This window comes from Pseudochaenichthys georgianus, unplaced genomic scaffold, assembly GCF_902827115.2.
Source record: "Pseudochaenichthys georgianus unplaced genomic scaffold, fPseGeo1.2 scaffold_1657_arrow_ctg1, whole genome shotgun sequence".
Classification (NCBI taxonomy): Eukaryota; Metazoa; Chordata; class Actinopteri; order Perciformes; family Channichthyidae; genus Pseudochaenichthys; species Pseudochaenichthys georgianus.
The window spans coordinates 1-13,978 of NW_027262465.1; the positions used below are offsets into that span (position 1 = coordinate 1).

At 48.8% G+C, this 13,978-nt stretch overlaps 1 protein-coding gene across 1 annotated transcript; it reads left to right on the top strand.

Moving 5' to 3' along the window:
- Positions 1-293: 293 nt before the first annotated feature.
- Positions 294-10,324, top strand: LOC117441302 (protein NLRC3-like). The gene is made up of 8 exons (XM_071202201.1): positions 294-310; positions 1,420-1,745; positions 1,931-3,743; positions 6,149-6,322; positions 7,675-7,845; positions 9,333-9,376; positions 9,538-9,565; positions 9,690-10,324. Exons 1-7 carry the CDS (start codon positions 294-296, stop codon positions 9,549-9,551), a joined length of 2,559 nt encoding a protein of 852 aa, XP_071058302.1. The 3' UTR covers positions 9,552-9,565; positions 9,690-10,324.
- Positions 10,325-13,978: the final 3,654 nt, after the last annotated feature.

A 13,978-nucleotide genomic window follows, 5' to 3' on the forward strand; every position in this document is an offset into this window, starting at 1 on the left:
GATCATTTGCTCCGCTAACCAATCAGATCGATGGATTCCAGAGATGACTCTGTAACAGTCAGTGGGCACCACTTCACAGCCAATCAGAATGAGAATATGCTTCACATGTGACGTATTCAAATTGCGAGTGATTGAGTGACAGATGAAGCTTGTTTAGGAGAAAACGTTTGAGAAGAAAAAGTTTGAGAGTGGCGCTCGGGAAAGGAAATTGTTGAGGGAAAAGGAGTTTCGAGACAAGCAGCCATTACAAAGCATGCCGAAGCCTCCAGGTGATTTTAAACCTGTAGGCCGGGATGAGGAGGGAGGACAGGTGAGTTCTGTACCGAGCGCCAGCGGTGCCGGCCGCGAGGCCTCGGAGCCAAGTAGGCCGTCTGGTTCTGATAGTGATGGAGTAGCGGGAGAGGAAACACAGACAGGAGGGACATTATCTGTTGGAGGAGATGGAGAGGACGACGAGGACTTGCTACGTGGAGGGGAGCCAACGGCAACCGGACAGATACATGAAGGGGGCCCGATACGTGAGGGAGGCCCGATACGTGAGGGAGGCCCGATACGTGAGGGAGGCCCGATACGTGAGGGAGGCCCGATACGTCGCTCATCTGGAGGAGAGGACCAGGCGCGCAGAGCAGAGTGGAGAAGTGCGATCACAGAGCCTGCCGAGGCTATACATGACTTTCATTTGTTGTTTAAATAGGGGGCCTACAAAACCCATCAGCCCCAGGGCCTGATGGCAGGTTAAGGCGGGCCTGCATATCACCTGCGTATTCGTGCAGCGTGAAACATTTCAACTTGAGCTTAAAGTTTGTGACGCTCTGTTTCAGAAACCTGTCAGTGTTGAGATTGAGCTCCTGTGGTCTCTGACGGTCTGAGGGGACCAGAGAGGAGAGCAGAGCTCCACAGCAGCTCATATTCAATCAGGGTTATTCAGGTTCCTGTTTGAACCAGAGACTGTCTGTGGCGCTGACAATAAGACACTGCTGTACTTATGACTTCATGAAGTCACTCTGAGTGAGGATGGAGCAGCTAACGTTAGCCTAGCTTTAATCAAACCGGTCTCGTTGTGTTGGAGACAGACCCGACAAAGCTTCATCTCAGGCTGTTTACACATCAGTTGCATTCTGTTGTTATTTAGGCATCCTTTCCAGATGTTTACTGATATGAATTCACAGCAGATTCTATGCTGGGTTTATAAAGCACCAGGTTCATACAGCTGAGTGTAGATGCAGGGAACATGTGCTCCTCTGGCTCACGAATCCAGACAGGAGGCTCTCTGGTGTTATGATCATGTGAATTGTAAGCTATCTGATCACAAGGGTATATTTTTAAATATCAAAGTAGAACTTTCCCCCTTGTTGTACCTTTGGTGAGAATCAGCTCCCCTAAAGTAAAGTGCTGTAAAGGATGTGTTCCTCTCCACAGAGGGAAGAGGAAGAGTGGTGTTCCTGTGGAGGAGACGCTGTCCAGCTGTGCTCTGCGTCAGGACGTCCTGAAGGATCCAGTCTCTACCAGCTGTGCTCTGTGTCAGGACGTCCTGAAGGATCCAGTCTCTACCAGCTGTGCTCTGCGTCAGGACGTCCTGAAGGATCCAGTCTCTACCAGCTGTGGACACTGGTTCTGCCGACAGTGCATCACCTCATACTGGGAGCAGAGACCTCCATCAGGAGACTCCTCCTGTCCCCAGTGTGGAAAGAGATCCAGAACCAGAGCTGGCCTGCAGACAGCCAGTCAGACCAGCTCTGTACGAGGTAAGAGGCCGAACACACGCAGCGTCTTATTTCTCTTCCTGGTTCATTTTTTATTATTATTAGGTATTCTGTTGAAGAGCAAAGACATTAATGTTTATAAAACATTTAAACTTTTTATTAAATTAGTTTTATTGTTAGATTCTCTAAAGCATGTTCCTGATTCTCTCCTGTTTCTTCTCTTCCAGCAGAACGTGGTCTGCAGGAGGTTCTCGATGAACACAGGCTCAGTCTGAGGAGGAGATGTGAACGTGTGACTGAAGGAACTGATCAAAGTGAAACCCTCCTCAACAGCATCTACACTGAGCTCTACATCACACGAGGCCAGAGTGAAGAGGTGAATACCCAACACGAGGTGAGGCAGCTGGAGACGGCTTCCAAGAAGGAGCCCCTCCATGACACTCCAATCAAGTGCCAGGACATCTTTAAAGCCTCACCGGACCAGCAGACTCCCATCAGAGCGGTCCTGACCAACGGAGTCGCTGGAGTTGGAAAAAGCTTCTCGGTGCAGAAGTTCACTCTGGACTGGGCCGAGGGTTTGGGAAACCAAGATGTCAGTCTGGTGATCCCGCTCTCCTTCAGGGAGCTGAACCTGATCAAAGGGGAGCAGTACAGTCTTCTCCGGCTGCTCCATGTCTTCCATCCAACCTTACAGAAGGTCACAGCAGAGCAGCTGGCTGTCTGCAAAGTGCTGCTCATCTTTGACGGCCTGGATGAAAGCAGACTTTCTCTGGACTTCAGAAAGAAGAAGGTTGTGTCTGATGTCTCTCAGAAGTCCTCAGTCAACGTGCTGCTGACAAACCTCATCAGGGGGAAGCTGCTTCCCTCGGCTCTCGTCTGGATAACTTCCAGACCTGCAGCGGCCAATCAGATCCCTCCTGAGTGTGTGGACAGGGTGACAGAAGTACGAGGCTTCACTGACGCCCAGAAGGAGGAGTACTTCAGGAGGAGATCGAGTGATGAAGAGCTGTCCCGCAGAATCATCTCTCACATCAAGAGCTCCAGGAGCCTCCACATCATGTGCATGATCCCAGTCTTCTGCTGGATCACTGCTGCAGTTCTGGACCACATGTGGACTACAGACCAGAGGGGAGAGCTGCCCCAGACCCTCACTGACATGTACTCACACTTCCTACTGGTCCAGACCAAGAGGAAGAAGCAGAAGTATGAAGAGGGACATGAGACGAGTCCACAGCAGCTGACGGAGGCTGACAGGGAGCTTCTCCTGAAGCTGGGGAGGCTGGCCTTTGAACATCTGGAGAAAGGACACATCATGTTCTACCAAAAAGACCTGCAGCGCTGTGGCCTTGGTGTCACCGAGGCCTTGGTGCACTCAGGAGTTTGTACAGAGATCTTCAAAAGAGAGAGTGTGATCTTCCAGAAAACAGTCTACTGCTTTGTTCACCTGAGCATTCAGGAGTTCCTGGCTGCAGTCTACTTGTTCCACTGTTACACCAACAGGAACAAAAAGGTACTGAAGGACTTCCTGAAGAAAGACTGGCCCTATAAGAACAGTAAAATCAGAGATCAGGAGTACCCATCCCTGGATGTCTTTCTAAAGGGAGCCATGGCGAAATCCCTCAGAAGTAGAAATGGCCACCTGGACCTGTTTGTCCGCTTCCTCCACGGCCTCTCTCTGGAGTCCAACCAGAGTCTGTTAGGAGGCCTGCTGGGTCGCACAGACAACCGTCCAGAAACCATCCAGAGAGCCATCAGCAACCTGAAGAAGAAGAGAACAAAAGTCTCTCCTGAAAGGAGCATCAACATCTTCCACTGCCTGACAGAGATGAAGGACCTCTCAGTGCATCAGGAGATCACAGAGTTCCTGAAGTCAGGGGACAGATCAGAGAAGAGACTCTCTGAGATCCACTGCTCTGCTCTGGCCTACATGCTGCAGATGTCAGAGGAGGTTCTGGATGAGTTGGACCTGAGTCAGTACAACACATCAGAGAAGGGGAAACGGAGACTGCTTCCAGCTGTGAGGAACTGCAGGAAGGCCACGTGAGTCCAGATGTGGTTCACTTTATAAACTAAAGTGGATCAGGAGTTTAATTATTCAAATAAACACGATAACTTTTCTGCTGTTTAAATACTGAGAGGCGACATGTCAAACACACGAAGGACTTTAGAGGCTCCTCAGCATGTGATCACACCTCACAGCAGGACCTACAGTTATCAGTTATTATCACTTTCTAGTAGTTTCTTTATCATTAAAGGTGGGTAGGTACGTTTGAGAAAGCAGCTCGAGTGGCTAGAATTTGAAAATACACGACCGGAGAAAATCTGCCCCTTCCTCACAGAGCCCCTCCTCCAACACCTCACAGAGCCCCTCCCCCAACACCTCACAGAGCCCCTCCCCCAACACCTCACAGAGCCCCTCCCCCAACACCTCTCAGAGCCCCTCCCCCAACACCTCACAGAGCCCCTCCTCCAACACCTCTCAGAGCCCCTCCCCCAACACCTCACAGAGCCCCTCCTCCAACACCTCACAGAGCCCCTCCTCCAACACCTCACAGAGCCCCTCCTCCAACACCTCACCTCACAGAGCCCCTCCCCCAACACCTCACAGAGCCCCTCCTCCAACACCTCACAGAGCCCCTCCTCCAACACCTCACAGAGCCCCTCCCCCAACACCTCACAGAGCCCCTCCTCCAACACCTCACAGAGCCCCTCCTCCAACACCTCACAGAGCCCCTCCTCCAACACCTCACAGAGCCCCTCCTCCAACACCTCACAGAGCCCCTCCTCCAACACCTCTCAGAGCCCCTCCCCCAACACCTCTCAGAGCCCCTCCTCCAACACCGCTCAGAGCCCCTCCCCCAACACCGCTCAGAGCCCCTCCCCCAAAACCTCACAGAGCCCCTCCCCCAACACCTCACAGAGCCCCTCCTCCAACACCTCTCAGAGCCCCTCCTCCAACACCTCTCAGAGCCCCTCCCCCAACACCTCTCAGAGCCCCTCCTCCAACACCGCTCAGAGCCCCTCCCCAAAACCTCACAGAGCCCCTCCCCCAACACCTCACAGAGCCCCTCCCCCAACACCTCACAGAGCCCCTCCTCCAACACCTCTCAGAGCCCCTCCTCCAACACCTCTCAGAGCCCCTCCTCCAACACCTCTCAGAGCCCCTCCCCCAACACCGCTCAGAGCCCCTCCCCAAAACCTCACAGAGCCCCTCCCCCAACACCTCTCAGAGCCCCTCCTCCAACACCGCTCAGAGCCCCTCCCCCAACACCGCTCAGAGCCCCTCCCCCAAAACCTCACAGAGCCCCTCCCCCAACACCTCCTCCAACACCTCTCAGAGCCCCTCCCCCAAAACCTCACAGAGCCCCTCCCCCAACACCTCCTCCAACACCTCTCAGAGCCCCTCCCCCAAAACCTCACAGAGCCCCTCCCCCAACACCTCCTCCAACACCTCTCAGAGCCCCTCCCCCAAAACCTCACAGAGCCCCTCCCCCAACACCTCCTCCAACACCTCTCAGAGCCCCTCCTCCAACACCTCACAGAGCCCCTCCCCCAACACCTCTCAGAGCCCCTCCTCCAACACAGAGCCCCTCCTCCAACACCTCACAGAGCCCCTCCCCCAACACAGAGCCCCTCCTCCAACACCTCACAGAGCCCCTCCTCCAACACCTCTCAGAGCCCCTCCCCCAACACAGAGCCCCTCCCCCAACACCTCTCAGAGCCCCTCCCCCAACACAGAGCCCCTCCTCCAACACCTCACAGAGCCCCTCCCCCAACACACACGAACGCGCACATGACCAATGAGGGCAGAGATCAGTGTGTGCCCCGATGGAAGGCTGACAGGCAGGTCGGCCATCCAGTTACTTTAGCCGGCTCAGATGATTGGTCGAGCTTTTTACAGCGCCACGGCTTCAAAGCACTTCAGATATTCATTGCTATCTCGAGCCGGTTTCTCAAACTCACCCCACCTTTAAACACACACGATTTTATCCCAATGTGTTAGAGTTTAAAATCAGATCTATATAATCTCCCACCAACACCAGAGGTATGTCTTAATGCTGATATACTGGGAACATCTGATGGTATTCAGTTTGAAATATTGAAACTTTATTGGTGTGTTAATTGTGTTTGTGTGCGCAGTACATTTCCAGATGCTCAGAGAAGCCAACACATCCATCATTCACATCCACATATTAATTAACATCTAAATATGTACTTCTCTAATATCATCAAGTGATTTATTTAATTTCTGTTTCTTAGGTAACAGTCAGTGACAGACATGTGATCAGACCACACTGACAACGCATTACTCTGTTATTATATATTATATAAAACGGACTAACAGCAAATCTCAATCAGAACATGTCAAATATGTATTCATCAAATGCTTGAGGTCATTATGTTTCCTCTTTTTAACACATGTTGTGATTTATGTGTTATTATAGACTTGCTAGATGTGGACTCTCAGAGACTGAATGTGAAGTCGTGGCCTCAGCTCTGAAGTCTGACTCCTCCCACCTGAGAGATCTGGACCTGAGTGGGAACGCTCTGAAGGACTCAGGAGTGGAGCGTCTGAGTCCTGCACTGAAGAGTCCAGCCTGCAGACTGGAGGCTCTCAGGTCAGCTCACTGACTGAACTTCATCTGCTTGTGTTTATGACTTTCTGAATTTGAACAAATCCATGTAAACTATTTGTTCCTCTTTGCTAATGACTGCATATTGATCAGAGTAACAGAGAGAAGGGGAATGTGAGAGGGAGAGAGGCTGAGCTTCCACAGACTCTCCCTGTGCTCCAGGAGTCAGTGGAGATGCTGTCAGGACTGAGGAGCTGTGAGGGAGAGGAAGGACTTGATGAACATCTGATCAAAGTTAGAGTTCCAGATCCTCAGTGGATTGTTTCTGCTTCATCTCTGACTTTAAAGAGGACCTATCACGCAGAATGCCCTTCCTGATGCCCTCTCTACATCACCACGTGTCCCCGGTGTCCCCGTGTGTCCCCGGTGTGTCCTCTGTGTGTCCCCGGTGTGTCCCCGTGTGTCCCCGGTGTGTCCTCTGTGTGTCCCCGGTGTGTCCTCTGTGTGTCCCCGGTGTGTCCCTGTGTGTCCCCGGTGTGTCCCGGTGTGTCCCCGGGTGTCCCCCGGTGTGTGTCCGGTGTGTGTCCTCTGTGTCCCCCCGTGTGTCCCCGGTGTGTCCCCCGTGTGTCCTCTGTGTGTCCCCAGTGTATCCACCGTGTGTCCCCCGGTGTGTCCCCGGTGTGTCAGGAGACTCTCAAAGTGTCAGGAACAAACCCCTCCCTCTTCTCCTCCGTACCCACATCTCTAAAAACGGGGAACAACGGAGCTGATCCAGATTTGCTGCGTCATGACCACATTACTAAAATGTGGGCGGGCTTTAGCCCCACGGGCCAATCAGAAACGTTGCTGTCAGAAACATTGAGACGTGTTCTGGAAGTAATATGGTCTGTGTTTACATTAGCATGCTAGCACTCAGAGCTAACCTGTGCTGGAGAGAGTGTGTGAAGAAGCAGGAAGTCAAAAGGAAGTCACCTGGTGGTAAACCTGAGAGAGAGAGAGTTTGAGCTCCATCCTGTTTCAGAGAGGATCCTTGATGCGGTTTGGAACATGATGGCGTTTAATCACGGCAGCGTTTAGCTGAGTCTGCCGGGTAATTCTGATCAGGCATTAGCTCCGCCTCCTCTCTTTAAGCTAAGGACCCGAACCTGCTCTCCTCTAACAGCTGGAACAGAGGGATGTGAGGGATTTCTGAAATGCATGATCTGTTTGGTATTTGGAGCAAAACACTTCATAGACATGTTTTATATGTTGTTATAAATCCAGAGCCAGAATATCTGCTAAAGATAGCCTGATAGGAGACCTTTGAACCCTGGTTGACTCTGATCACATTATTAAACCTGGAGTTATTTCTAACAGGAACTTTGTTTTCTAAACTGACAACATGTTTCTGTATTCAGACTGAGGAGCTGCAGCTTGTCAGAGATCAGCTGTTCTGCTCTGGCCTCAGCTCTGAAGTCCAACCTCCATCTGAGAGATCTGGACCTGAGTGGGAACACTCTGAAGGACTCAGGAGTGGAGCTGCTGAGAGATCTCCTGCAGAGTCCAGCCTGCAGACTGCAGAGCCTCAGGTCAGTGAGGGTCTCTGCTGGTTCAGCAGTATGGTATGAAACTCAGGGAGGTGTTTCTCTCTCTGGGAAACAGTCAGTGATGTTTCCCACTGACTGCAGGCTCTTCCATTCTTCCATCAGCTACAGAAGAACAGCTGAACCTGCAAAGCCACACTTCAGTGATCAGCTCTCTGACACCTCATTCACACCAACGCTGTTTCAGGGCCGGTTCGGAGCTGGAGCTTGAGGAGCACCAGGTTTTCCTGTTCACACCGCAGCTCCGGAATCCGGTTCGTTTCAAGCACCAAAAAATGGTCCGGACAGAGCAAAAGCACCGCATACGTCACGCTCACGTCGAGGCGGATCAACTCCTGAACAACAACAACAAGCCCGCGTTTCATCCAGTTTGTACACAACAATGGAGAAACGTAACCAGCAGCAGTGGTCCACTGAAGAGACCAGCTGCCTGCTGGGAATCTGGTCTTCCGAAGAGGTGCAGAGGAAGCTGGAGCACCATCGGCCATTGTTGTTGTTGTTGTTGTCAGCTGTGAGGGGTTTCCGCGCGGGTTGGCTTTATGAAGCAGGCACGCAAACGGTTACGTCATGACGCAAACGATGACGCAGCAGCAGTCGGACTCTGGGCGGTGTGAAAAGAGCTGGAGCTAAACCGAAGAACCGGTTCTGAACCTGAAAAGCTCACGGAGCTTGAACCGGAGTTGCGTTGGTGTGAACGAGGTATCACAGACAGGTGGGGTTTAGAGACGAGTGGGAAAGGGGTCTGTTCTTATGGGATGTTTTTAGTCTCGAGACCAGGGGTGTCCAAACTGCGGCCCGGGGGCCAAATGCGGCCCTCAGCTAATTCTAAAGGCTAATGAAATATGACCCACAAATGAAACTTGTCTTGTATTGTACTTCTTAAATATATATGTACACATATATTACCCAGTAGTATTCACGTGTTCATAATCCCACCGTTAAAATAAATGCACTCAATTAAAGCTGAAAACATGTTCTAACAAATCTAACTTGATAAGAAAAAAGCCAATAACTTATTTGCATAACAAGCGTGAAATAGAGCCCTCGTGTTTCCTGTGATTATAATCGAGGTGAAGCTCCTGCTTTCAGGACGGAGCTGCTGACAGAACAAAGTGAACCCTCTGCAGAGCTGAGAGCGGCTTGTTTCTGAAAGCGTCTTCAAGTAACAAGCATCCTTTACCTCCACCTGAGGTTTCTGACTTATAACTGACCTCATGAGGCCACATACCTCTGGAGGGCGGCCCGGACCTTCATATCTCTGTCTGCACGAGGCCCTCGGGGAAGAGAGGTTGGACCCCCTGTTCTCGACCAATGACTGGTTACTTCCTGTCAGCTGAGGCAGGCAGTCGTAGTGTTTGCAGAGCAGATATGATGGGATGTAGAGCATGAGACCAGGACTCTGAAGCTGACTCAAAGAACCAACACTTATTTAACCTGGATCTCAAACTGTTGGGTTGTGTTCGTCTCTACAGGATCAGACATGGAGAGATGCTCAGAGCCACGATCCAGAAGAGCTGTGAGTACTGAAACCATGTCCTCCATTCATCCAGATATGAACTCTTTCATGGAGCGGGAGCTCAGAGGAAAACAACACTCTCCTCTCTCTTCATCATTCTGGCTGTTTCTCTTTGTTTCATCATCATCATCATCACTCTCTCGCTCTCCTTCTCCTCTCAGGTGACAGGAGGTGAAGACACACAGAAAGGTGAGAGGTCGTACCAAGTGAACTTTATTCACTGAGGTGTCACCACTTCATTAGATGTAGTTACTGCTCAGTGTGTTTCTGGTGTTCCAGACACATCTGCAGCTCAGCTTTGATTTGTTCTCAGTTTATTCATCACGGGGCGAGTTCGAGACGTCCAGAGGAGCGTGGAGGCATTTTGGAAAATACAGAAGAAGCCTGCAGCTGATGAGAGACTTCCTGTTGGCTCTCCTCAATATGAAATGAACAAAAACAATCCATTGTACTTAAAGCTTTTCTTAAAGATGTGTTGCTCATACACCTGCTGCTACCTCCCACCACCTCCCACCCACCCCGGCACCAAAGAGGAGACTCCATCCACCCCAGATACCCCAACTCACTCTCCTTCAGGTCAGCTTGGAGCCCCGCCTTTACCTGCCCCAACATCTCACTCTGAACGGGGGGGGGCCTTGGGGTGTCCAACCTAATGATCATAATAAGAATAATGCATTTGATTTGTAAATAATTGGATGACCATTTTAGTTTCACTTCATTTCACTGTAAATAGCATGAAATTATTAGCTGTTTTGTTTTAATTTTGTTGTATGTTTTGAGTGTGTGAGGACCCCAGGAAGAATTGCTCATGCTAGTGCTAATGGGGATCAAGACATAAAGACATAAAGCACCTTTCATTGCTATAAGTCATCTCAAAGTGCTACAAGGGGCATGACATACTTTTATTTTTTAAAGAAACACAAGTTTAATAAAAGGGTTTTAAAAAGAGATGTTTTAGGCCCTTCTTAAAGGAGTCAGCGGTCTGTGGAGTCCTCAGGTTGTCTGGGAGGGAATTCCACAGGTGAACAGAAAGCCCCCCATGGTGCGGAGTGTGGTCCTGGTGAAAGTCTGTCAGAGGTGAAAGTGTCTTTGAGGAGGAATGGTTTCTTGGGATTGAAAGAGGGTGACCTCTCAAAGGTCACTGAGGCTCCATCTAAGGCTTCCTTAGTGATTACTAATTGCCAGCTTGAGTTCTGGACATGTTTAGCATGTGAATATCTCTCGTGGCTAAATGCTGTGGTTGGCCAAACTGAAGGTGTGAAGCAGCTGAAGACTTAGTAAAGGGTTGTGGGTCATGTGCATAGGCTAATGCAATGTGTCCGGCAGAGGGGACCTTAAGATGGTCCAACATGTGGCACTTGTAGAGTTCGGTTTCCCAAGCAGGTAGGAGGTTAGTTAGAGCCATCTTAAGCATTGCATAGTGTTGGTGTCCATATTAAGTGGAATAATTAAATATTAATATAATCAAACATAATCTTGTATAACCCACAATGAAAATATTACATTTCATGTTGTTCTATAATCACACTATACCATACTTTATGGGTGTCACTGATTAAAGAGGGGGGACAGCGGTCTTCACTCACAGGCTGTACCCCCGACTCAATGGAAAAGTACTGGAGCCCCAAAATGTGTTCAGGCCGTACCATAGGAGAATATGTCTGGATGTCCAGTCCTGCACACCAGAGGTCATGACCTTTCCCCACAGGGTATACAGGAGGTGTCTTTGGGTTTTCTTTGTGTTCCTATGTGCAGCATAACAGCACTGGCTGAGAGGGAGAAAGCTCCAGAGCGGGGCTTCTCCTTGGAAGGTTCTCTCAACTTGGTAAGATCGATTGATTGGTGAATTGTTGAATGACAGTAGCTTTAGCATGTTAGCATTGTGAGCTAATAACTTCCACATTGGCTTGTTGGTAATGTCAGTGCCTCCATGTGCATCCTTGCTCCGTCATAAAAACAGGACACATTAGAGGCTTCTCAATTCTTACAATATTTCTGCTATAAATGCAAAATTACGAGTGTTGTGTCATGACATACGCTGAATGCAAAATGACAGACCCACGCCAGTGAAATATATCAGCCAAATGTTGATTTAAGAACCGAAACCTTGCCTCAGGGGGCTTTATAATGTGTACAGTGTACGACACCCTCTGTCCTTAGACCCTTGCAGCCAATGAGGAACAACTCTCCAAAAAAATTAAACTTTTAACGGGGGGAAGAAACCTCCGGGAGAGCAGCAGAGCAGGGGTATCTCTCCCAGGACGGACAGGCGTGCAATAGGTGTCGTCAGAGCCATTTAATAGAAGAGTTACGACATCTCCGTTCACTCCAATGGACCACTTTTTTACAGCAATGGCGGATCGTGGAGCCTCTCAATCGTTCCCCGGAAGTTAGCGCCAAGGCTGGCAGAGCTGTGGAGTTGCAGCATAATAGACCGTTCGTGACGGACTTTTAAAGGTAAGAAGAAGTTTAAAGATGTATATTGCGGATATTATCAGTACATCTGATTCAAATGAACATGTGTATTAAAGGATGTCAGTGGATTATCCCTAAATTAGTAGATTTAGGGAACGTTTACAGATAACAGATCAAGCTAGCATACCGAAGCAAGTTAGCAACACACGTTGGACAGCCTTTTAATTGTAAATTCCGTTCTCTCTGTCATTTCGTCCAACATGTTGAATTAGAGAAGAGGGGCTTCTAAACGGGATTGTATGCGGGGGTGGAGGGAGTTAAATATTAGATAAATATAACTTTGGTGCGTGTAAGAGTGAGTGTTTTTAGCAGAGCCATATTGTGTCCTTGTGATTCTGTTGATTATTACCTGTCTGTATAATGTTGCAGCTCAGCTGATTCTGGATTGATGGCAAAGGGAGAGGGACTTAAGTGAGAGTGAAAATACAAGGTACGTTTAATACTACTGTTTTATATAAGTAAACACGTTATCTCCCCAAGGCAATAGGTGTGCTATATAGGTGTGTATAACCCTTTCTCCTGTCTGTTACTCCCTCTCTCAGCACAAGAACCAGAGGGGGATTCAATGGAGCCTGAATACCTGCACTGAGACCCTCACCCGCACCCTGAGTCTCAACTCTGTGTTTTTCAAGCCTTTCCCTGTTTTTTTGTATTAAACAACACATTAAGCTCTCCCAATGGTGTGGTTTTCGTTTTGTGAAAAAGTGCAAATGCAGTGTTTGTATATAAATCACATATTTTGTTGCTGTTGGTCGTGAAATTGCTCCGCTCTGTGTCAGTGGGGAAGCCGTACATTCGTACTCCTTTCTCTGAGCGATTTGAGCATCCCCAGGCAGCACAGAAAACCATGGTGGCGACTAGGAGGCAGCACAGCAAACCATGGTGGCGACTAGGAGGCAGCACAGCAAACCATGGTGGCGACTAGGAGGCAGCACAGCAAACCAGGACAACACGGAGGAAAAGGCACCGACAAACTGCATGATATGCTCTTCTATGTTTATTGAATTCCATGTATTTGCAATGGATGTTCCTAAAGCAACACATTTAACATCATCATCATATCCTGTCGGTCACCTGTCCTTTCTGAAAGCCATAAAGACGACATTAGTCGTTTAGATAACTTGTGTCCTCAGTTACCAGGGGATTACTGAAACTACCATGCATTTAAGAAAATGGTAGAGATGAATCCAATCTGAATTTTAAAGCATTACTTTAGATCCCCTCCCTCTAAATGTATCAATAAACATTAGGAAGTGATGCTCCTGACTACCATACAAGTTTAAGAAGATAATATTGGTTTGAAAGAATTCAAAGCTATAAATAAACAGCAACAGGCTCTTTAACAAGGCACTGTTAGTAACATGTAAACTAGTTGTTCACACTAATCCTAATATTATCACTTAATATTAGCAAATTCTATTTTATTTTTTAAAACATATTGATGTAAATACATACACATATCGATTTGTTGTATAAATATTGCAAATCAAAACCTTTATTCACTAATAATTACCAAACATCGTAGTTCTATCTCCTGTTATCAATGCATTCACATTGCCCGCCATGAACTTCCGGGGAACGATCCTCGTCTACATGAACCACGTGACGATAACCGTTTTTGGACTTCCGGTGTCGTAACTCTTCTATTAAATAGCTCTGGTGTCGTGTATACAAATAAACATGAGCGAAATACAACACAACAGGGGGTGAACATAAATGAAAAAGATGGAGCTTAAGTCGTTGCTTCAAACTGGAACATGCTGCTGCAGCAGGAGTAGCAACAATCCAGCAACCTGCACCGCAAGAGACACAATAACGTGCATTACTAACATGTATTTATGGGGAATGATTGCATATTAAAAACAATGAATGATGAAGAAAGCCATTAATATACTTACTATAAAAGGAAACAATCATTTAGGTGTGGAGGACGCTGATGTGGGGGGGTGGGGACCCACATCAGCGTCCTCCACACCTACACCGTGGGTGCTGTCGGCTGTGCGTGGTGATGAAAAGCAGGGTTGCCAACTCTCACGCATCTGGCGTGTGACACACGCTTTCACTCTCAATCTCACGCTCTCACGCTGCCCAAACTATTCTCACGCCAAAAACAAGATGAACCGGCGA